We start from the raw sequence: 23,298 nt of genomic DNA, 5'->3' as shown, positions 1-23,298 counted from the left end.
TCTTCTCCGCGCCTGGGCTGCAGCACCGTCTCCTCGTCTGGGAAGCACCCGGAGTCGCGGCGGGCTGGAAGAGCTGCGTTCGCGCGGTCTGGTGCGGCGGGTGAGCTGGCTGCCGTGGTCCACGTCAGCTCCAGCCTTCTCCTCCCGCAGAGCCGCTGCAGCGGCAGGTGAGGTCAGCGTTAGCACGGCTTAATTAATGGGAAGGATTTTATATGAGTCTGTATGAGTAGCACGGAGTAGGTGGGCCTGGAGACCAGCCCCGCTTAGCTGGCACGCAGCACCTCTGCCGGGCTGGTGGCTTCTCTGAGCGAGGAGGGTTTTGGGGTGACTGTGGCTGATCTTCTCCTGGGGTGCCCTTCGTGTCCGTGGCCATCCATCTTGGTGGCCTTCTCGCCGTTAGTGCTTTGCTGCGTAGGGCTGCTAGGAGAACCATTCCCTGGCCACAGCTTCGGTCATCCCAGTCAATCCGAGGGCTGGATTTGAAGCCACAGCCTGTTTGGATGTCGGGTACGTGAGGATGGATCCCCACCAAGGTTGATCGCGTTTCTCTCGCTGTCAGGAGCGCGTCGTCCTGCACAGCTGGAGCGGGGTGTGGTGGCACCGGGAGAAGGTGCCGGCTTGTCCCAGGGCGGGAGGGCTGCAACGTCCCTTCCCAGCGCCGCCGCCCGACGGCCCCGCGGTTCTCCGGGCTGATTCCCGACGCCGTCCCGGTGCCGCTCGCGGGATTCATGACGCGCGTCGCCCGTGACAGCGAGCTGCTTGGCAGCCGGAGGTATTAGGGACCAGCTGGCACGTCTGCGGAGAGCGCTCCGGTTTTTCTGTTCTTCTCATTACCTTTTTTATAGGCTAGCAGAAGGCTTTGAATCTGGACAGCGAAGTGAAAAAAAGGGAGATGCTTTGCACGGAGCTTCCCCTGCCCGGGCGGAGGGCTCCTTCCATGCAGCAAGCAGGGGCAGATGCCTCCTCGGGTCCACGGCTCCTCCGGGAGGTCGTCTTGATGCTCTTGGCCAGACTAGGAGCACCGGGGAGAGGTCGGCATCGCGGCTGGCCAGCGTGTTCCCGCGCCCGGTGCTGCCCGGTCCCGCTCTCACCGGGGCAGCATCGCTGCGGCCACGTTCGCCGTGGCTCGGGGGAGCGTGGGGCCGAGCCGCCTCGAGCTGGGAGGGTGACACGGGAGGAGGAGGAGGAGGAGGAGGGCAGAGCGCCTTCCTCCCCGTCGCGGCATTTTCATTCCTCCACTGCTCTTCGCCCAGGTTATTTTAGCTTCGATTCAGCTTCGAAATTGCCTTGGCTGCAGCTCCGTCTCTATTGTTTTCGGTCTGCAGGAGCAGCATTGAACGTGTCAAAAAGATAAATTGGAGCAAGGGAGAGGGAAAAGAGGAGGAGGAAAAAATAAAAGGGGGGAGAGGGGCGCGGCGGTGGCAGAGCTGTGAGGTCCACGGCATCCCGGCGAGGCCGCCCGCCCCGGACAGTGATTTGGGGGTTGTCGGGGCGGCTGGTTGTTTAAGGTGCCTGGGGGGCTCCTGAACCCGGCGCCGGCGAAGCAGCCCGCTGCCTCCCGCGGGGACGGCACCTTCCCGAGACGTCTCCGGTTAAACGCGGGTGGTTTCGCCCGGGCGCTGATTTGCATGGGCTGATGGAGCTAATTACCGCCGGCTGCAGGCACGCGGGAAACCGTCGGATCCCTGTGCAACGGGCGGGCTGAGGCCTGTTGCTGTGAAACTCGGTGCGTGAATGACCCTGGGCTCTACGGGGCGGTCGGGAGGAGCCACACTGCCGCAGACCCCCGTGGCCCGCTGCAGGGAGCTCGCCCGGCCGTGCCCCCTCGGCGAGGGGGGCGAAGCCGGTCGGCCTGTTTTGGGGAGGCACCAGGCCGCTTGGGCATCCCTGCTTTGGAAAAGAGAGGAAAAACATCCGCAGGGCTGAGCTCCGTCCCAGCAGCGCCGGGTGCGGGGTCCCCCCCCCGGTGTCCGCGCCCCGGCTCGGAGGCTGCAGCGCTTTTCCCTCTCCGCAGACGCTGCCGCCCGAGCCGGTGAGAGAGGGGCCGCGTGGAAGCATCCCCGCGCCCGCCGCAGCGCCCCAGCGGCCCCGGAGCAGCCCGTGCCGCGGCCAGCCGGTGAGTGGGGAGCCGCCGCGCTCGGCCTCGCCGCGGGGGCCCGCTGCTCTCCCAAGCCTGCCGTTGTGCGCGCCTGCAGCCGCCGTCGTGGCTCCCCGGCGCCGGGCTCCCGGGGCTGGCCGGGGAGCAGAGCCTGACCGGGGAGCTGGGGCATGGAGCAAATCCTTCCCCAGTCTCCTGCTTCGTTTGCTCTTCCTTATATCTTTGCTGCTGAGAGGATCAGCAAAATAGTCATTTGTAGTCATCAGTAGGTTTCAGAGTGAACAATGAGTGACACTCTGAGCTGTTCCAACCCTGTCAGGAGGGATGAGAAGGGCAGGTTTTCTTTTAGCTGTCACCTCATGCTGGGCAAGAGGGGAGGTGGGACAGAGTGAGGCCAAGAGATCTGCAGCCCGGCTCATTCCTGTATCCGGGAATCAGACTAGGAAAAACAGCAGAGCTGTTTCAGGGAGCAGGTGACTCCCTGCTCTTGGGGTGGCCACCGCGCTGCGATTACTGGGTGCTTGGAGGAGAGCTTGCCCGGTGCTTTGGGGGCGGACACGGCCCCTCGTCCGGCCCCGGCCCCGGCACAGGGAGCGGATAAGTCCTGCTCACCCAGACGCTGCTCCTCATTTATTTAATTTCCTGCTAACGCTGCTGCGGCATCAACGGCTTGTCGGGAGCCGGCGGAGGAGCTTTGGTGTCGGCACCCAGCACCCGACTCCCCCCTCCCCTTCGCGGTGGCCGGCAGCCCCGGTTTGGGCGAAACGCGGGCGCTTTGGGGCTTTCCGCTGCGCTTCGGTCCGTGCTTTGGGGGGGTGGGGGACGCGGGGGGCGGAGGGGCCGGGACCGGGCTGGGGCCCTCGCTCACGGCCGCCCCGGCGCGCCGCCCAGCCATGTGATGCCGGAGGCGCGCGGCGATGCTATGGACTGTGGGCAGCTGCCTCCGGACGCGCTCCGGCAGGTGACCATCCAGCGCCACCCGCTCTACGGATTCGGCTTCGTGGCCGGCAGCGAGAAGCCCGTGGTGGTGCGCTCGGTGACGGCAGGTACGGGGGTGCGCGGGGGCACGGGGCGGCCCGGCTCCCCGCCGCCCGGGGAGCCCCGGCCCCGCTCTCACGGCGGCCCCCCGGCAGGCGGCCCCTCCGACGAGAAGCTCCTGGCCGGAGACCAGATCTTGGCCATCAACGACGAGGACGTGAGCGAAGCCCCCCGGGAGCGGTTCATCGAGCTCGTCAGGTGAGGCCGCCCCGCCGCGGGGCCAGGGGCCGAGCGTGGACCCGCGTCCCCCCCCCCCCCCGGGGACCTCCTGAGCCACCGGGCTCAGCCGGACTTGGGTCACACCAAGCCTGGGCTTGCATGGACCTTGGTGGCCGTGATGGCACGGCTGGTGCCCACGGACCATGGCTGGGCTGCATGGACCTTGGTGGCCGTGATGGCACGGCTGGTGCCCACGGACCATGGCTGGGCTGCATGGACCTTGGTGGCCGTGATGGCACGGCTGGTGCCCACGGACCATGGCTGGGCTGCATGGACCTCGGTGGCCGTGATGGCACGGCTGGTGCCCACGGACCATGGCTGGGCTGCATGGACCTTGGTGGCCGTGATGGCACGGCTGGTGCCCACGGACCATGGCTGGGCTGCATGGACCTTGGTGGCCGTGATGGCACGGCTGGTGCCCACGGACCATGGCTGGGCTGCATGGACCTTGGTGGCCGTGATGGCACGGCTGGTGCCCACGGACCATGGCTGGGCTGCATGGACCTTGGTGGCCGTGATGGCACGGCTGGTGCCCACGGACCATGGCTGGGCTGCATGGACCTTGGTGGCCGTGATGGCACGGCTGGTGCCCACGGACCATGGCTGGGCTGCATGGACCTTGGTGGCCGTGATGGCACGGCTGGTGCCCACGGACCATGGCTGGGCTGCATGGACCTTGGTGGCCGTGATGGCATGGCTGGTGCCCACGGACCATGGCTGGGCTGCATGGACCTTGGTGGCCGTGATGGCACGGCTGGTGCCCACGGACCATGGCTGGGCTGCATGGACCTTGGTGGCCGTGATGGCACGGCTGGTGCCCACGGACCATGGCTGGGCTGCATGGACCTTGGTGGCCGTGATGGCACGGCTGGTGCCCGGCACCTCCGGGCTGCAGCCTCCAGCTCTCGAGCGGCCGGGGAGGACCTGGGCACATGAAGGTGGCCATGGTCTCCTGGTCAGCAGGACCACCGTGGGGCTGGGGGCACAGCAGAGCCGGGTGGAGGAAGCACGTGGGCACCCACAGCACGAGGACCACCTCGAGGAGACCAGGAGGTCCCGGCCACCACCTGGGTGGGGGGGGGGGGGTTGATGGAGTTCCCACCTCTTGGTGGCCATATGCACGTGTTGAGCAGCCCCTTTCTTCCCCTCCCCTGTCCGTCGCAGGAACGCCAGGGATTTCGTCGTCCTCACCGTCCTGCACACCCACCAGGTGAGAGGCAGCGTCCCCGCGCGTCCCCGAGCCGAGGGCCGATGCAGACGCGCCCGGGGCGGGCGGAGGGGACAGGGACCGGGCGGCATCCCGGGCAGAGCATCCGCGGCGGGCGGGCGGCCGCTCACCCGGTGCTCTCTTTCCAGTCCCCCAAATCTGCTTTCATCAGCGCAGCCAAGAAGGCGAAACTGCGGTCCAACCCGGCGAAGGTCCGGTTTTCCGAGCAGGTCACGGTCGGCGAGACGGACCCAGTAAGTCCTGCCCCGCTTGGACGGGGGCCATGCTGGGCCAGCGCTCGGCTCGGGGGGTCTCTGCGGTTTCGGACCCAGCGCCGGCGGCTCCGACGCGGGGCCCGAGAGCGGGGCAGGTTGGCGGCGACGTCTCTGCGGGGCAGCGGGAAGCTGCTCTGCTGCGGCAGCGTTGCAGCCCGGCCGCATTATCTCTTAATTGCAGAAAGCTTTCATTAAGCAGCAACTAGTACAAAAAAAAAAAAATAAAAGCCGTAAAGTGCTTCTAGCAAATTCTATTTTTAAGCAAAATCAATTAAGCAATTATCTGATCCGAACGTCGCTCGCTGTAAAAAGTCAGCCTTCGCTCGGCTCCCCGCGCGGGGGTGGGAGCGGGTGAGCGCGGGGCTGGCGCGAGCCTCGGCCGGGGCTGCGGGGCCGGGATCCGTGCGTGATCCCGGGGAAATGGAGGATGCTGTAACTGCTCCATCGCTGACATCCGCTCTCCCTCCGCTCCCCGTCCGTGCCCCCCTCTCCCCCCGCCGGCCAGGACATGCTGAAGAAGGAGGCTCTGCTCCTCATTCCCAACGTGCTGAAGGTTTTCCTGGAGAACGGGCAGATCAAGTCCTTCACGTTCGATGGCCGAACCACCGTGAAGGTGGGTGCCGGGCTCGCGGGGGCCGGCCGGCCTCGTCCCCCGCGGCGGCGCTCGGCCGCTGCGGCGACGGTCACCCGAGCGCGCCGGTGGCCTTTGCAGGACGTGATGGTGACGCTGCAGGACCGCCTGTCCCTGAGACACGTCGAGCACTTCGCCCTGGTGCTGGAGTACGGCAGCCCCGAGCAGAGCCGCCGGTTCCTGCTGCTCCAGGACAAGCAGCCCCTGGCCCACGTAAGGCTCCGGCGAGGGGACACCGGGGCCCCTTCTCGCGCGGACGCTGCCCGCGCGGCGCACCGAGGCCGCGGGGATGGTCGCTCGCCGCCGGGCTCACGGGCCGCCGGCTCTGCCGCAGGTCGTGCAGAGGACGCACTACCAGGGCATGAGGTGCCTCTTCCGCGTGAGCTTCTTCCCCAAAGACCCCGTGGAGCTGCTGCGCCGGGACCCCGCGGCGTTCGAGTACCTCTACATCCAGGTAGGGCACGGGGACCCCCCCAGCCCCCTCCCGCTCCTCCCAGCGCTCCCCAGTCGTTCTGCGAGGGCACCGGGGTGCTGGGCACCCTCAGCAGCCCTCTTTGCACCCGCAGAGCCGCAACGACGTGATCCGGGAGCGCTTCGGGGTGGAGCCCAAGCCGGAGATGCTGCTGGGGCTGGCCGCCCTCCACATCTACATCACCGTCTCGGCCACCCGGCCCAGCCAGAAGGTCTCCCTCAAGAACGTGGAGTGAGTGCTGCTGCCTCTCCCCGAGCCGTCCCCACGCCTCGCTGTGGTGTCCCCTCCCCGGGCTTTCTCCTCCCTCCAGGGATGCTGCAGATGTGCTCCCGTTTCAGGGTGCTGAGCGTGAGGTGCCCCAAGGCCCTCGCTGGGGCTGGCTGGTGGGACACAGGCTGGGCGGTGGGACACCCGCTCCCCAGCCCTCCACGGGGCCGAGCGCGGAGGGGTGCAAGACCACGCACGCTGCTTTGTGACCACACGCCGTGGCCTGGCCGGGCTGGTGGAGATCTTGGGTGCCAGCCCGGGACCAAGCCCGCGGGAGCCTGGCTGAGTTTTCACGCGGCCTCCGGAGCAGGGACAGCCGCGGGCTCTGCACCCCCCGCCCGTCACCTGGGCTTCACTCCTGCTGGGTTCCCGGGCGAGCCCACCCGCAGGCAGCAAGGGAGGGAGGTGGCAACTGGGGGGCACCACAAAACGAGGGGTTTCGGGTTCTGCCCGGCGTCGGGGGGGTGCAGCCCGGGCGGGACGGGCTGGCGGTCCCCGGCCGCGGCTCCCGGGACGCGGGTCCATGCTGTCCACCTCGGTGCCCCGCCGCAGGAAGGAGTGGGGCCTGGAGCCCTTCCTGCCGCCCTCGCTGCTGCAGCTGGCCAAGGAGAAGACCCTGCGCAAGGCGCTCTCGCAGCGGCTGAAAGCCCTCCAGAGCCAGCCGCCCGGCAGCCCCAAGGTGAGTCCCGCCGGAGCCGCCCGGTCCCGGCCGCGCATCCCGGTCACCCCGGTGCTGAGCCCGCGCTGACGTGTCCCCGCAGGTCTCGGCGGTGCAAGCCAAGCTGCAGTACCTGAGGATCCTGAACGAGCTGCCCACCTTCGCCGGCGTCCTCTTCAACACCGTGGGGCTGGTACGGTAATTCTGGCGCGGGCCGGGGGGGTGTTTGGCCCCGGGTGCGTGTGTGGCTGGTGCGAGGAGCCATGCAGGACATGCCCGTGATGTCCATGGAGATGACAGCTCCATGCGATGCTTCCCTCGGTCTCCTGCTCCCTGGCCGGGATAGGAGCCCATCCGGAAAGGTCATCCAAGCACTGCGGTGGTGGGTGGGATCCGCAGCCCCCGGGAGCTGCCGCTCTCTCGGTTTGGGCAGCGAGGTGGTCCGCGAGGTGGGATCTGAGCAGCTTCAGGCACACGCTGAAACCTTCGGGTTCTGCACAGTCCGGCTGGGCTGCTCGTCACAGCCTCCTGCATCCCGGGGGCCGGAGCATCCTGCCGCCCGTCTCGGAGGAGGGGGATCCTGGCAAAGGCCAGCACGGTCCCTGCCTGGTCTGTGCAGGGAGCAGATCAGGTGGCCGTCACGTCTGCCCCGGCAGGGACCCAGCCCGGCCGCTGCTTGGTGGCTCTCGGGAGGCTGCCGCCGGCATGGCCTGCTCCTCCCTCACCTCCATCAGAGGCATCTCCGCCCCTCGCCCAAGCCACCTCGCTTTCTCCGTGGCAGGAGACCATCTCCATCACCTCTCCATCTCCATCCTCCTCGTTCCACCTCCCATCCAGGCAGCTCCACGCTGCAAGTGCCACCTCTCCGCCATCGTCCCTCTGCCCCACGGCCAAGGTCTTGGCACTTCCCTGGCTTCCCTTGCTGGTGTCCCGCCGGTGCCGTGGCCGAGCGGTCAGAGCGGCGGCTCCGGCACTGCCGGGGTGGGGAGCACCGGGCAAAGCATCGTTCTTCTGGGAGCTCTGCTCCTTTCATCCCCTACACCAAAGCGGTGGCTTTGAGCCAGCCGAGCACATCAGTTATTCCCTTACTGTCTCCCACCGCGGTGGCCCAGCTTCCTGCTCACCTCCAGGTCTGCCTTGAAGCATCCTCGCTGGGCAGAGCAGGACGAGAAAGGCTCTATTTGCAGCCAAGGCTTCTCGCTTCCTTCTTTTATGAAATTCATTCGCTCTCTCCTGCGCCTGCCTCCCTCGGAGGCGATGTCAGATCGGGCAGATTTGTAACGCGCTCTCCCTTTCCCGTAGCAGCACCACCGGGCCTGAATGTTTCACGCGGACGGGCAGTTCGGTGCTTTGCGTTTGAGCAGCCTCGGGGCGCGGGGTCGCCGGCTGCCTCCGTTCACGTCTGTCCGTCTGTCCCCTCTCTCCGCCCGGTCGTGCCCGCAGGACGAGAAGCAGCCGGCCACCACGCTGCTGGTGGGCCCCCGGCACGGCATCAGCCACGTCATCGACCTGAAGACCAACCTCACCACGGTGCTGTCGGAGTTCAGCAAGGTCAGCAAGATCCAGCTCTTCCGGGAGAACCAGGGGGTGGCCCGCGTGGAGACGAGCATCCTGGATGCCAAGGTAGGCCCGGCTCCGGGTGGGGGCCGGGAGGCAACCGGGAGGGCTGCGGACGCGGATGCACCTCGGTTGGCTGGAGCATCTGCTCAGAGGCATCAAGGAACCGTGGGCGAACGCTGGTCCTGGAGGGCATCGGTGGCTTTTTGCATGTTAGCAACACTTGTGGAGGTCGTCAAGCCAACGCGGGGGTGTGCAACGAGCTGGAAATGTGCCGGGCATGGCCGTGCCGCGCAGGGGGTGCCGGGTTTGCTCCCGCCGCGTTCCTCCGTGGTGGAGCTGAGCTCCGCTGCCGGCTCCCCCTGCATCTCCCCTGCCCTCCCGGGGTCTCCGAGCCTCCGCGCTCGCCGCAGCCCTGCCGGCTCCGTTTGAGCCGTAGCCTTGGAGGTGCAATTGTAGGGGATTGATTTAGGATTCTCCCCCCTGCGCCGGCCTTGGCGCCGGAGAAGGTCCCGTCTGAGAGGCTCCGCGGTGCCCTGCCGATGGAGAGGCATCTTCATGGACCTCATCCATCCCAGGGCTGGGTTCCCACGCCGGAGCGTCTGCTGCAGAACGAGGCGCAGGCTAATCCTGCAATGGGTGCAGCAGGCTGAGAAAAGCTGGGAACACCACGGTTGCCATGAATCGCTCATCTGCTCTCTGCAATTGCTGCGCTGCACCGAGCACCTCGCCAGCTTGGACACCGCGGTGCCGACGACCCGCGTGCTCGGCGGTGCTCCGAGGGCATCCCGGCTCCCGCGGCCCCCGAGCTAGCTGCGAGAGCTGCCACCACCGCCGCGCACAGCCGGCCGCCGCGTTGCTGTGGCAACGGCAGCTGCGAAGCGGCGGCTGCGGGATCGGTGCAGAAAAGGCCATTTTGCATTGCCAGCACCCAGTGGGCGTGCGGTGCCGGAGTGGCCGGGGCACCGCGGCGATGGGCCGCCCGGGAGGGAGCCCGGCGGCGTTTGCAGGTACCGAGGGAGCCGGAGAGCTCGGGGGGGAGGCAGGAGCGGCGCGCTGCCGAATTGTTTGCGGGGCGGTAGCTGCTTTGCGCTGGCGCGGGGGCCGCGGGATGCAGGGCTGGTGCCGCCGGGGGCTCTGCAGCCGCTGCGCCGCGGGGGGGCCGAGCCAAACGCGGGTCTGCAACTGGTGCCGGCCCCGACCCGACCCGTTAACTCCTTCGGGCGATGGCCGGGATGGGAAGCGCCTGAGCGTGCCTGCGGTTTGCACCGCGCCATCCGTGCATCCGTGCATGCATCCGTCTGTCCGTGCATCCGCCGGCACCGCTGGAGCAGGGGCGTCGGGGCAATCGGCCCTGCACCTCGCAGCAGCGTAGCCTCCACGGGGGAAAGCGAAGCAGCACCATTTTGGGGGGGTCCCGGCTGCCGCTGCGCCCGTGGGGCCGTGGATGGCGGTGGGGGCCCGTGGGCTGCGTCCGGTGGGAGTTAGAGGGAAGGCAAGGTGCTGCCTTAGGGGAGGCAGCGCAAAGCCCGGGTGCATTGCAGAAGGAAGAGATTAAAGGAAGCGCATTTAAGCTGAAACATTATAGCCTGCATAGGTATAAATCATAAATGAATTTGAACGGGAGGATGTAACGCTGGCTGTAAAACTCGGTGCTGACACTCTTCCCAAAACCATCCCCTCTGCCTGAGCCGGAGCATCCCTGCGGAAGGGCGTCGAGCTTTGATTTAAAGGGAGCACGTAACAGGCAAAGCAGCGCATCCTTAATAAGCTGATGTAAAACTGGTCTCTTATATCTGATATCAATTTATCTCCTTTCACTTTCCGATTGGATCGGTTGGCAAGCAGGAAATTAAGTGAAAAACATCACTGTTTCTCATGAAGGCTTGAAATTCCAGAAAACCGATATGAGCGAAGGATCGAAACATGAGTAATCCCAGCCTGGTGTTATGCATTTAGCTCCAGAAAGAGTTTTTCTTCTTTTGGCACTGGCCTGCTGCAGGCCTGAGAGCGGCTCGTGCCTGCGCCTGTCCCGGGAGCCGAGCTCCGGCGCTTTCGGAGGAGTCGGATGTCCCCAAGGAGTCACGGGCGGTGGCAGAGCATCTTCAGGTGGCACCGGGAGATGGGAGGCTCCTTCTTGGGGACCGGGCTGATGAGGCGCACGGACACCCGTCCTCGCTGTCCCTCGGGGAGCTTCCCAAAGGAACGGGGGGGAAACTAGTCTCGCTCCCTGGGAGTCTCCTAAAACTGGGACGGATATCCGAGTGGAGACAGAGACCGAGGTCCCTGAGTCGGTGCGGCCAGCGAGGGCCGGCCGCGCGTCTGGCACGACGCCTCCGCCGCTTTGCCTTTGCAAAGAGGCTTCTCGGCGGGTCGCGGCCTCTTAATTTAATTACCCTTCGGTGGATAATCACCAGCCGTTCCCTCTCTCACCTTGCGCTTTGCTTCGTTCCTTGTTGTCAGCACTCAGACTCGCTTTGCTGCGAAACAGAGGGAGAAAAAAATGTGCAAATGTGCCTTCATTCAACAGATGGCTGGAGAAACGCGGGACGGCTTCGCCCGGGGCGGAAGGCGCTTGTTTTGAGAGCGCTTCAGATGGCAGCGCGGGAACAGGCGGTCGCCTCTCATCACCCGTGTCGAGGCTGGAGCTGGCCCAGAGGCGCCGGCCCCTCCTCACCGCTGTCCCCTGCCTCCTCCGAGCTGCACCACGAATCCCCTCCTCTCCCTTCGCACCATCTCAGCGCCTCCCGTGTGGTCTGGGTCTGCTCGGGGTTATTTGGGGTTTACGGGCTGGTAGCACTCGCGGAGAGCTGCTGGCCCCGCTGCGGCTCGGGGCGCTGCCCCGGGCTGCTCGTGTCGCCCGGGCCGCACGGGGATGTTCGGCGAGGGCAGGTCTGCTCCCGGCGCGGGCCGGCGTTTGCCGATGGCTTAGGAAAGCAGCTGCTGCAGGGAGCACGGAGCTGGCCAAAGGGTGCTGGAGCTCTCGTGGCCTTGAAACGCGAAAACAAAAATAGCCTTAGTGCCTTCCACGCTGCGTGGGCTGAAGTGGTCTCGGCTGGGCCGGGTTTTGCCCTGGACGTGACAAACACGTTCTGGACGTCGAGCTGGCTGTTGCAGTTAGAAGCTGGGAGTCGCAGCAGGAGCGGGGACCTGCCAGCACCACCCGTCTCTTCGTCGGCGGCAGCAGTTTTCCGCGTGGGAAGCGATGGACGTCGCCGCGGAGCCCGGCGGGACTCGGAGGCAGAGAGCGGGCAGCGGGGACGGACCGCTGGTGGCCTGGGGTGACCCGGGGACGCAGCTCCGCTTGTCCTGCCTGCGTGTCGGCACCATCGGGGCCAGGACCTGTCCCCAAAGGCGGTGGTGGGCTAGAGCTGCCGTGCAAACGGCATCGAAGGCACTCTGCAGTTTTTTCCGTCTCCCTGGCCTGCCTCGGGCCTTTTTACCAGGAGAATAAATGCTCTCCTAGAACAGAAGACTCCATCTGCTCCTAGGCACGGCTCTAATTTTCCAGAGGGTTGGCTTTAAATGAGATCCACCAGGCTCGCAGTGGTGGCTGGGGGGGCCGTGATGGTGTTTTGCCCCTTCTGCAGCTCACTGGAGGCAGATGTCCTGGTTGATGGAAGGGGCATGTGATGTCTGCCGTGGAAAAGGCCTGGGATCTGGGGCCTCCTCAAGCTTCCCGAGCTCCCCGGGGCCCGGCCGTTAGTGCTCGTGGGGAGGTTTGGGGCATGGACACGCAGCAAATTCCCAGGAGCCGGTCGCATCAGGGCCGGTGCCGCGCAGGGAGCATACGGTAGCCTGCACCTCCTTCACCGCTGCTGGAGGAACAAGCCAGCAGGGACTTACAGCGGAGGTGAGGCACCTCGTCGTGCACGGTGATTTGCTGGGTGCTCTGGAGCAAGGACGCACATCTGCCTGGTTTTTCCCGCGTGGGTGCTAACGGTGCCGGCCGGCTCACCGGCGACGCCGGCGCAGGGCCACGAGCACGGCCCCTTTGGAGCGCGTCTCTCGTGCCCGCTGAGCCCTGACGCACCTCATCTCTTGCCTTCCAGCCGCTGGTGCTGCTGATGGAGTGGCCTGAAGCCACCAACTTTGCCTGCCTGATCGCGGGGTACTGCCGTCTCCTGGTGGACTCCAAGAAGATGATCTTCTCCAGGCCGCCCAGCCAGCCGCCGCCTCCTCAGATTATCAAGGCAGGTATGTTTAAGCCTCTGCTTTCCGTGCAACCCCTTGCCCAGCTCCCTCCTCCCTCCCTCCGCCCGGGGCTCCGTGGGGGTAGAGGAGGAGATGGGTCACTGGCATCTCCCCCCTGCTCCCGTTCCCCTTGGAGGACCTGCAGCCCTCCTGCTGACCGGAAAGCAGGGAATAGGGAGGCAAGGCATCGTTTTGGACAAGCTCTGGCTTGTGGCGTGGGCTTGGGCAAGTCCCTGAACGCCCAGAAGTCGCTGGCTGCGAGAGAGTAGCCAGAGCTGCTCCTGCCTGCTGGCAAGCGCAGAGCCGCGCGGGTGTCGTTCTGGTGGCTCCCGCGGCAGATTCGGGCGTTGCCGTTTGCAACGTCCTCCGACGCTGCCAAGGAAACGCTGGGTCCCCGCGGAGCAGCTCGCGCGTCCCCGCAGAGCCGCGGCACGGGCTCGCGTGAACGCGCGACGTAGGCTGGGGCTAGAGCAGCGTGCAGGGAGCCGGGCTTTGCCAGCCGCCCCGCGGGGTTGTCCCCAGGCTGCCGGGCAGCTCTGCAGCTCCGGGGAGCCGTGACGAGCCGTCGGGTGAGCCGGCAGCGTGTCGGCGCGGTCTCCTCGGGATGCGCTGGTGCGGAGGTGGGAGGAGCGCCCGGCGCCGGGGAAGGGCCCTGGGGTCCGAGGAGCGCGGCCGGACCCCGGTGTCCGGGGGGGGGACAGACCTCGGGAGGCGTCAGGGGAGCGGTGCTCACAGGGAGACCCGGCCGGTGACCTTGCCGTGAGTACCGGAGCGTGGTTTCCCTCCGCTTCTTCACCTGCGTCTCTTATCGACAGCGGTCCCTGTGCTCTCCGCTCTGCGCATCCTAAAAAAGTGCATTTAGTCCCGTTTTGCTGGGAGTGAAGGGTGTTTTCCAGCGAAGTGGCTGCCATCAGAGCAGCCCTGCACCAGGACATGGCCAGTCCGATGGGCCACCAGGGCCCGTGGGACCCGTGGTCGGAGGGGTGTGCGTGGGGCCAGGCTGGCACACGCTGGCGTAGGAGCTGGCGTTTCGTGGGAGGTGAGGAGGAGAGGTCTTCCAGGGCCCGGGACAGGCAGGAAAGCCCCCCCGGCATGCAGCAGGAAAGGGAGAGCATCCGAGAAGAGTTCCCACCATTGCCAGTGGCTCGGGGGCCCCTCAGCATGTCCAAGAGGTGCTTCTCCTCGGTGAGACTTTGCTTCTTGACGTAGGGCATGGTCCAGGCTTAGGTCAGAAGGGGTAGTAGATATTGCCCTTTTCTTAGCAGTCACGAAAAAGCAGTGCCGGTTTGCATGGGGGCTGGACTGAGCGTGATGGGAAGTCTGAGCACAGGCAGGACCGTGATGCCACCACGGACCGTGCACTTGGTGTCGGAGAGCCGGCCCCTCTCCGGAGGGCCGCCGTGCCCTCAGGGCTACCACAAAAACCTCTCTGCCCTGCACAGTGAAGCCATTTCCCTGCAGACCTCGTGCACTCAGCCCAGCTGCTCAGGCATCATTCAGGAGGAGTGAATTTGGCTCGTATCGAGAAAACAACGTCTGCCCGCAGTTTCGGTCTCGCTAGAGTTGCAGACCGAGCTGTCAGGAGCTGGGCAGATCACGGCGAGCGGGGGCTGTCGATCATTAGCACATCTCCGCAGGAGCGATAGGAAAGCCCCGCTGGGATGAATCAAGTTAGCCCAGGCTTCGACTTTGCAGGCTGCAGACAGGCTGTGCCAAAAATCTTAAATGTAAAATCAAGGCGCTTTTCGCCCGGGAGAGGAGCGCATCCATCTTCCCCGAGGCCCATTAAAACCTCCTGCCAAGCCGCAGACGTTTTTGGGAATGCGTGCCCTGTCCCGATGCTGTCAGTTAAATCCGTCTCCCCGCATGAACGTTGCACCTTCCTCCCCCCTGCTCCCCACCAGCAGAAATCATCAGTGAAGCAGCTCGGTGCCCGGGGCCGCTGCCTCCGCTCTCGCTGGGACTTTCTGCCCCGGAGCATCCGGCAGCGCCGGCAGCCGGGTTGCAGAGCCCGGTGTTTTGGCCGTAGCACGAAGCAGGCGCGCTCTGGCAGGCTGCAGCTCTGCACGGAGCAGCCTTTCCCTTGGCTAAACCGTTCGGCAGCTTATCCCGAACGGGGCAGGCTCCCGGCGCGAGCCTTCGGGGCGGCCGGCTGCGGACACGAGGGGCTGCCCTGCTGCCGCAGCCCTGCACGGAGTCGCAGAGCTGTCGTTTCCCGGCGCCGGTACGTCCGCAAATGAGAGATGTATTGTTTTCAGTGGGGTTTTCACATTGCAGGTGATGAACAGTGCAACGCGAATGTGTGTTTTGGGAGACAAATTGTCCAATTTGTTGAGCTAATGAATTTAATTAGGATTTATTTGATTTAATTTATACTTGGGAAGATGGAGCCTGCGTCCCCCTGGCACCCGTTCGCAGCACAGCTGCGCGATTCAGCGTGATGCAGACAGCCGCCGCCGCGGAGGGCCGGACCGCCGGCCGGGAGCTCGGTGTCTCGGCTGCCTGCCTGGCGCGGGGACGGCTGCTGCGGGGAAACGCGTGACGGCGGCAGGCGAGGGCTGATTCTGAGCGAAATGACGCGCGGGAAGGAGTCGCGGGAGCACCCGACCGGGGGTGGAGTCTCCATCGCTTGAAGTCGGTCCAGCTAAGCTGGATGTCTCCCTAAAAGACAGCGATTGCACCAGGTTTAGCAGTGCTCTGCTGGGCTCCGGAAAGGTTAACGGGATTTGGTGTGGCTGGCCCAGGAAGGAGAAGGATGAGGAGGTGCAGAGGGACGACCAAGACCATCCTTCTGATGTGCAATGGTCATTTATAAGTGGACAGTGATCAGTTGTTCTGCAGGTCCAAGGTGTCACTGATCTAATTCTTAGCAAAAAAAAAAAAAAAAAAAAAAAAAGCTTTAGGATCTATACTTCATTATAAATGTCATAATATTAACTTTTATAAAATTTATCTGATTTAACTCTATAACATGTATCATTCTGGGAACACAGGAACAAATCACATGAGGAGGTGGCCTGCTCCTTCACTGGAGCTTGTGAGAGCAGGTCCGGGTCAGCGTGCGCGGGGCTTTTGCTGGCTGAAGTTCAGCTGCTTCCTAAACCCTTTCGATCGACCCTTTGGGTGGTCGGTGCCTGCAGGCTCCTCTGGACTCGGCCATCACGACGCCCCAGCCACACCGAAGGGCCTCACTAAAATGCTTTCAACAACTCTGTGTTGATGTGAATCCAAAATTTACTAATTTAGAGGAAAAGGCCACTTCTTCCACACCGCGTGGCCTTTTCTTGGAGCTGCAGAGCAAGGAACGACTCTGGGGCCTCACAGCACAAGCTCAGCTCAGTCCAAGTTGAGTTCAGACTCAAGGCTACAAGCAGCCTCCAGGAGATTTTCACTTCAGGGTCTTCTGGTTCTTTCTAGCAGGGACATGACATCTTCCACAGCCACCAAATCCATCTCTCTGTGTCTCTCTCCCTCTACTTCCTTCAGCTCTTCCCTTTTCTCCTTATTGCAGGGAAGAGTCAGAAACTCCCTTATCTTCTGTGTCATCACCCCCTTCGTGGTCTTGGGGATGATGAGGTGTAAATGGGTGGTGTCCCTCAGGGCTTAACCCTTTCCTCTAGTGACAGACAGACACACACACCAAGGTGGAGAGGTCAAGGCAAGTCTGAGGCCACCCAAAGGAAGGTGCTTCCCTCCATCACGCGTGTTTATGAGGGAGGGTTTGGTTATAGTGTTCCTGCCTCAGAGCAGTGGTATAGGCAGGACTCCCGAAATCCCTCCCAACCCATGGTTTCCTCATGCCGGACTCTTCTTCTTGCGTTCATCAGTGGCGGACAAGCCCAGCAGATTGCAGAAGACAATATCTAGGTAGGAGGTACGTTTCTGGAAACGTAAATGGCTTTCCCATCCCCTTTCCCTGCTCCTAACGTTGCAATTGTGGTTTCGGTTTAGATTACATCAACGCGCACAGTCTGCACCGGCCCGCGGCAGCCGGGCCCGCGGGGAAGAAGGAGAGCGGGCTCGTGGGCGGCACCGCCTCCAGCCCCGGCGAAGCCAGGGCTCGGACCGCCAGGGCCTCGGACTCGGAGCTCCTCAGCTTTTGTTACCTGCACATGCGGGAGCAGAGGAAGGAGAGAGAGAGCAGGACAGATATCAATGAAAACCTGATCTTTTTTGAGGAAACTCGTCCCAGGACCAAATCTGACCCCACTTCCAAAAGCTCTGGCCAAGGCTATGATGGTGTCGCAAACGAGTACGACCCGGATGGCCTTGACCGAGACCGCCGTGCAAGTAGGGCCAGGGCCCACACCATCGACACCCACCTGAGGAGCGATGCCTCGCAATTCTACTGTGATTCCTGCAAAGCCAAAATCAAGAGCCGGCTGGCCTCGCGCAAGGGCGGCAAGCCTGGCAGCGCCCACGACACCGTGGTGGACTTGATGTCGCTCCCCCCTCCTGGGAGTGACGAAGAGGAAGATGAGACGACGTCCCTGCTCCCTGCCATCGCTGCCCCCCCGCCCGGCTTCCGGGACAACAGCTCGGACGAGGACGATCCCAAGCGCCGGGCGGCTGCCCAGAGCCAGGAGCAGGGCCGGCACCTCTGCGGCCTCCTGTACGATGAGATCCCCGTGACGCTGATAGACAGCGTGCAGACGCGGACGGTGCGAGACCATGCCCAGGAGCTGGATGACGCCCTGGTGTCCACCCTGCAGGCTCTGGAAGCCCTGGCTGCTTCAGAGGACTGTCCGCATCCCCCGCCGCAGCAGACAGCAGGTACTGGAGTCACTCCGCCTTTCTTTCTCCCTGTAGCCTTGCTATGCAATATCCTCCCCGTTATTCTCCTCCTTGATTTTTCTCTTCTCGACCCTCCCCATAAGTGACTGTGGGGCAGTTTCTAATGAAAACTAAATTGTGGCAACAGGGTCCAGCATGCGCAGCCGAACTGTTGCTCAGGTTTCTAAGAACCGGAGATGGGAATCCTCCTCTTCCTCGTGGTGGCTGAAGGAGTCTTTTGGTTACCCCCTGTCCGCAGTAGTCCCCGTGCCACGCTGCTGCAGTGAGGCACTAACGAGTCAGCGCCGTCAGCCCAAGTTTTCCTCCCTGTGACCCCACTGAGTTGGTGTGTTTGGCCCTTGGTCTTCTCAGGTTCACCCCCAGGTTTTGCAGCCTGTGGACCCTTCACAGCAAACCTGCTCTCCGCTGGGTTCCTCCGGGACCAGCCGGCTGGCTGCCCAGCCCCAGGACGTCCTCCCCTAGCTGCCTACTCACTACGGCGGAGCAGCTGCTGCCAGGTTTTCCTTTTTGCTCCACACAACTCCCTGTAGCTGTTCCTGACCCTGGGACCCTTCCCAGGGCCTTTTCCTGGGCCAGGAGCTCTTGCTGAATTAAGCCAGCAAGCCAGCTCGGTGCTGACAAACGGTCTCTCCTGAACGTCCTGAGTCTTAGTGGGAGGAAGTCACTGCAGGTCCTCTGCTGCGGTGCTGTGTTCGGCACTCCCGGGTCCCTCCTGCCGCGGGGAGCTCCTCTCTGCTCCCCACAGCGATTCACCGTGGACGTAGCATTGGTGTGGGTTTTCCCTTGTGTCCCTCCTCAGGTCTTATTGTCCTGGCTGCCATCACTCCCGAGTCATCTCTGGATTCTGGCCACGAAACCAACTCTTCGGAGCTGACCGATGTCTCAGAGATGGTCTCTGCTATGAAGCAGCATCAGAACGCAGCCTACTTCCTCGCGCAGCACATCAGCAAAGAAAACCTCCTGGCGAGAAAGGACTTGCCCTTCCGAATCCAGAGCTGTGCTGCCCCGGCTGTTCTCGCCTCGCCCTACGCCCTCAGCCCCCAGGAGCCCAGCCCTTCGCTGAAGCCGGATTTCCCTCACCAAAGCCCCAGTCTTACCAACTGCAAGAGCAAGCAGGAGCAGCAGCACGCTGAGCGGAGCTACGCCTTGGCTGCGCAGCCGGTGCTGTCCCCCCAGCTCGGTGAGCAGGACAGGGCGGCTCCCGTGCCACCCTCTGAGTGCAGAGGTGCCGGCCACGCAAAACCTGCCTTTGAAGTGTCCCTGCACACCGCAGCAGCCTTGAGCGGGGAGCGGGCACAGGATTTACGAGAGACGATGCCCAAAGAGCTCCGGCCGAGCCCCAAGCTCCTCTTGGATCAGAAGAGTGGTGTGACCCCAGCCTTGATTACAGCTGCTCTGCAGCAAGTGGCAAATGCGAAAGGCTCGGCCTCCCAAGTGGCAGCAGCTCCAAAAGAAGAGAAGAACATCAATGGGACCGGCAGCTTTGCATCATCCAGCAGCAAGGCTTTGAAACTTAAAGGAGGTCAGCAAAGCGAAGACACGTTCTGCAACTGTCAGCAGCAGCAGCAGCTCTCTCAGCAGCAGCACAGTGAAGTTGCTGCAAGTCCTAAAGAAGCTCCTGGCAGCAGGCCTGAAGCGTCCCACTTTGCCTCCGCAGGTGAGGAAATGATGCTTAGTAAGACTTTTCCCTCTAGAAGCTACCAGCAAAAAGTGAGCAGAGATGCCCTAGGAAAAGCTCCGAGCGCAGAGCCAGGTCAGAAGGCGGAGGGGGAAGCTACAAGCCTTGTCTTTCAGAGGCACACGGCTCCTTCAAACCTAGGAGAGAAAATGCAACAGGAAAGCTCAGCCAAAAGTTTAAAAGTCGAGAGCGGCAGTCTGCACTCTCCATCACCTGGCAGCACTTTCAGGAGCACCAGTGAGGATCCCAAAGGGCCAATCCAGCTGGTGCCCAGGCCTGAGAGCCTGCAGATCAGCACCGTGCCTTCCAAAAAAGTAGAAAAAGTCCTGGAGGTGACCCAGCAAGATGCCGATGTCCCAGCTAAACCCAAAGCTCCCAAGGCTCCCTTCAGGTTGAGGAACCTATTCTCTGCAACGTTTCCCACCCGGCTGAAGAAGGAGACTGACGAGCGGCAGGCCCAGCTGCAGAAGGTGAAGCAGTATGAGCTGGAGTTCCTTGAAGAGCTGCTCAAGCCGAAGGGCAAAGGCGACCTCCCGCCGCAGGAGTATCTGCATCCTCCCGCCCCTGGGCGCTGCAGCTGCCAGCTGAGGAGCAGTCCTGTGCAGAAAGTGCCGGGTATGTCGAGGGAGCAGAGACGCAGCTGTGACTGCAAGCGGATCTGCAGGGGGGTGAGGCCACCCCCTAACCAGCTGGTGATGGCGGAACTGGAGAGGCGAGGGAGGGAGAAAGCTGCTGATGACCAGCAGCAGGCAGAAGCGATTAGGCTGACGAGCGTGAGCAGCCCTTCCAAGGGCAAGCGGATACGATCTACCAGTTTAGAGTCCAGAGATTACCGGTCAGATCCGGAGAACAGCGTGTCATGTTTGACCACGTGCACTTCCCGGGGGGAATGCATGGGTGCTCCACACTACAAGAAGCTCATGCGTCGCTACAGTGTCAGTGAAATAGATAAGACTGATAGGACATCCCTCTCCTCCGACATCTACCAGAACATCTATACCATAAAGCAGAAGGGCCTCCAGAAGGAGCCTGAGCCCAGCACCCATGGCTCTGTTCTGAAAAGCAAAATCCAGGAAGCCTCTGGAGTGGCTGATCCATCTTATGTCCAAATAGCACAGGAGAAAAAGAACCAGAAAGGTTCGGGAGTATTCTCTGTCCAGGAGGAGATGTATCCAAGTCCTGCCGAGCTGCGAGATGAAGATATGGAGGATGAGAAGTGTTGCTCCATCCGGTACTGCTTCTACTACAGGAAATGTGATGTTGCGGATGATGGGAGCGAGAAGGATGAGCTGTCCTACTCCATCCCCATGCAGATACTCCCAGGAATGAAGCTGGACAATCAGGTGGTCCCCGTCATGAGCAGGACCCTTCAGGTTCTAGATGCGACAGCCTGCAGCAGTCCCAACGGTAGTCAAACCCAGGAGATAGATTTAAGGACCTCCACGTTTGAGGGGAGCCTGGCAAAAATCAACACCCTTCGAGGCCACGCCTACAGCTTGCCGGATGGGTTTCTGCAAGTGCAGCTGGACACCAACGAGCTCCTGACCATCCTGCGGCAGTGTGTGGTGAGCCCCGAGGTCCGGGACTGCAAACCCTACATCTCCCAGCTGGCCGAGTACAAGCAGGAGCTGGCCCTCAAGTTCAAGGAGTTCCGGGCGTCCTGCCGCCGCGTGGCAGCTGTCGACAAGAGTCCTACCCACATGCTCTCCGCCATCACGAGCAGCTTCCAGGTGCTAAGCAGCCTCATCGAGACGTTCGTGCGGCTGGTGTACATCGTGCGCTCCGAGTCCCAGCGCCAAGAGCTGCTGACCAAGGTGGAGGAGGTGGTGAGAAACTACACCTTCCTCCTGCGCGCAGCGGAGGAGTCCACGGCCAGGACGCTGAGCCATCAGCAAGCGGTGGAGCAGCTCGCTCGGCAGTCGGCCACGGTCGCCACCGTCATGAGCACGCTCACGCGCTCCCTGAAGACGCTGATCAATAAGTAAGCCAGCTACGAAGACCGACGAGCCAGCGTGTGCCAGGCCGTGTGTCGGTGGTTCTCACGTCCCGTAGGTCTGGTGAGGATGAGTGTCTGGAAAGCCCACATCTGCTGGGGTTTCCAGTGGCCAAGACGTTCTTTTATTTCTCCGCAGGATGAATGGTTATGTTGGTGGAGCTTTTGAAGGGTAAATCCAGGCCCCGTAGCGAGCTGTCCCACCGGCTCGTCCGGGGGCCCTGCTCTGCTTGCTCTCCCATGCTGGCTTCTCGGTGACCTTACTCGGGAGGCACGGCCACCCCGTCTCCACGCTGGTTTGGTGTCGTGCGGTTCTGGGCCTCCCTCATGCCAAGACCTGACACTGTCTCCCGCTGTCCCGGTGTGCCGGGCCGGTGGGTTAGCAGGAACCGAGCTGACATCTCCTGGCTTCACTCGGGCAGGGGTCTAGCCCGGAGCCAAACCGGTGTCTTGCCACGTAAACAGCTCTTCTGCCTCCAGGGTCTCCCCGGCCCGCAGATGCAACGCAGTTCGCAGCAGAGGGGATCTCTGGGGCGAGGAGGTAGTCCGCGCCTGGGGAGGAGGATGCCGTGGTCCAGACAGACCCCCAGCAGGCTCTGTTGTCCCCGATGACAGGCACCGACTTGTGCGAAAGGTGACAGCTTAACGCGTGCGAGCAGGGAGCCCTCCTCTTCCTCTGCTGGAGGCCGTATCCCCGTTAGAGCCCGCAGGGACCCGACTGCTCTGTGCCACTGCAAGCCACAAGCTGGGCTAGCGGCTAAGAGGAGACCCCGTCCCCAGAGGCAGGTCCGTGCCCCAGAGGCTCAGCCCAAACCCCTCCGGGTCCCTTTCGCAGTGCCCGTCGCAGGGAGCCCAGCGCGGTTTTGTGTGAACCACGGCTGCCGTCTCCCGGAGGAGCTGCCCTCGGGGCGAGGGGCTGCGGTCCTCCTCCTGCCTCTGCTGGACTGACTGCCTTGAGAAGTGTTATTTAGTACTGCGTGATGGATGGTTATTTGGATTTTTTTTTTTTTTTTTTTTACTTTCAGATGAATGGTAAAATGAGTCCTAATTGTTTTTTCTTCATACCCGGAGGTTCCCCTCCTCCTCCTCCTCCTCCTCCCATCTAGCTTCTAGACCTAGTGAATCAGACCGCCTTAACTGGTGCTTCAGGGCACCTACCCACCTCCAAAACAGAGCGAGGAGAAAATGCAAGGTTACGCGTTCAGCCCTTCCTGTGCCGCTCACTGCGCTTCATCCGCGCCCGGGGAGAGCAGGTCCCGCGGGGACCCCCGCGTCGCTCCCCGGTGCATCCCGAGCCCAGAGGGAGATCACGGCATCCACCTCGTGGGGCCGGACATCGGAAAGGAGAAGGGTTGTCACGCTCGGCTGGCTTGCCCCGTCGCTGGCCGAGCGCGTGGAGCTGAGCAGGGATCTCCGTACGCTCGGTCACCTCCCATCTCTTATTTTTTATAGAATACGCACATTTGAAATCTCTCGTTCTTCCATAGGAGTTATGGAAATGCACAATGTGCTTTTAACATGCGCATCCTCTACTGAGTGCAATAACATCCCCCGGCCCGTGGCTGTCCCGGACTTGGCCATTGCTCAGCGAGGCAGAGGACCTTGCTGTGCGGCCAGAGCACCTCTTGCCTCCTGCTCTCGAGAACCATGTAGCAAATCTAGCGTGGAAGAGCCAGTTCGGATTTCAGTCCGCGGTGGGCGAAGCCTGTTACGATGCTGAAGGCCGACAGGGAGCTGTGTTTTTCTTTTCCCGTGAGTTATCTATTAAGAAACTATGAGTTTCCTTGAGCTCCCCATTATGCCTCTATCATTCCTCCATAAATCTCTCAGTCTAATACAGAGGAAAATTTTTTTATTGTCTGTATATAGTATATATAAATAAAAATATATAAATTATATATATACACAAATTTATGTCTTGTTTTACAAACAAGAAAGATTAAATATATTAATCTTAATATCCAAACTAGCACTTTGTGTCTTTTTTTTTAAGAACTTTGCAGAGGAAGAAGGTGGGGGGGGACGGCAGGGCTGCTGCCTCCCTCCCCTGTTCTGGGCAGCCCCTGAGCCCGGGGGACGTATGAACAGCGCAAATTGGCTCCTAGCTACAGGTGACGCTTCCGATATCCCGTTTCCCCTGGGGACATGTTTTGCCTGATGCAATAAACTCTACTTATCAGAGAGGAAAGCACCAGTGTGTGTCCTCTCTACACCCCA

General features: G+C 62.6%; 1 protein-coding gene across 2 annotated transcripts; it reads left to right on the top strand.

Moving 5' to 3' along the window:
• Positions 1–2,011: 2,011 nt before the first annotated feature.
• On the top strand, positions 2,012–23,047 carry FRMPD3 (FERM and PDZ domain containing 3). 2 transcript variants are annotated; one of them, XM_026111124.2, is made up of 15 exons: positions 2,012–2,116; positions 2,990–3,144; positions 3,232–3,334; positions 4,520–4,565; positions 4,712–4,816; positions 5,343–5,450; positions 5,550–5,681; positions 5,803–5,922; positions 6,035–6,171; positions 6,760–6,886; positions 6,969–7,058; positions 8,309–8,488; positions 12,475–12,619; positions 16,568–17,389; positions 18,210–23,047. In XM_026111124.2, the coding sequence occupies exons 2-15, from the start codon at positions 2,997–2,999 to the stop codon at positions 21,071–21,073; spliced, it is 5,127 nt and encodes a 1,708-aa protein (XP_025966909.2). In that variant the 5' UTR covers positions 2,012–2,116; positions 2,990–2,996; the 3' UTR covers positions 21,074–23,047. The 2 variants fall into 2 exon arrangements, with proteins under 2 accessions (XP_025966909.2, XP_064374513.1); XM_064518443.1 differs by lacking the exons at positions 2,012–2,116; positions 2,990–3,144; positions 3,232–3,334 and having other exon boundaries at positions 4,558–4,565; positions 4,735–4,816.
• The last annotated feature ends 251 nt before the right edge of the window (positions 23,048–23,298 follow it).

Source organism: Dromaius novaehollandiae, chromosome 11 (genome assembly GCF_036370855.1).
Source record: "Dromaius novaehollandiae isolate bDroNov1 chromosome 11, bDroNov1.hap1, whole genome shotgun sequence".
Classification (NCBI taxonomy): Eukaryota; Metazoa; Chordata; class Aves; order Casuariiformes; family Dromaiidae; genus Dromaius; species Dromaius novaehollandiae.
The sequence above is the reverse complement of the archived record's forward strand: the minus strand, read 5'-3'. Positions and strand labels throughout refer to the sequence as shown.

Coding starts and splice junctions, on each gene's coding strand:
- FRMPD3 (XM_026111124.2), top strand. CDS start 2,997: ATGCCGGAGGCGCGCGGCGATGCTATGGACTGTGGGCAGCTGCCTCCG. Junction 5,923..6,034: donor TCGAGTACCTCTACATCCAG/GTAGGGCACGGG, acceptor TTGCACCCGCAG/AGCCGCAACGACGTGATCCG. Junction 12,620..16,567: donor TCCTCAGATTATCAAGGCAG/GTATGTTTAAGC, acceptor GTTTCGGTTTAG/ATTACATCAACGCGCACAGT.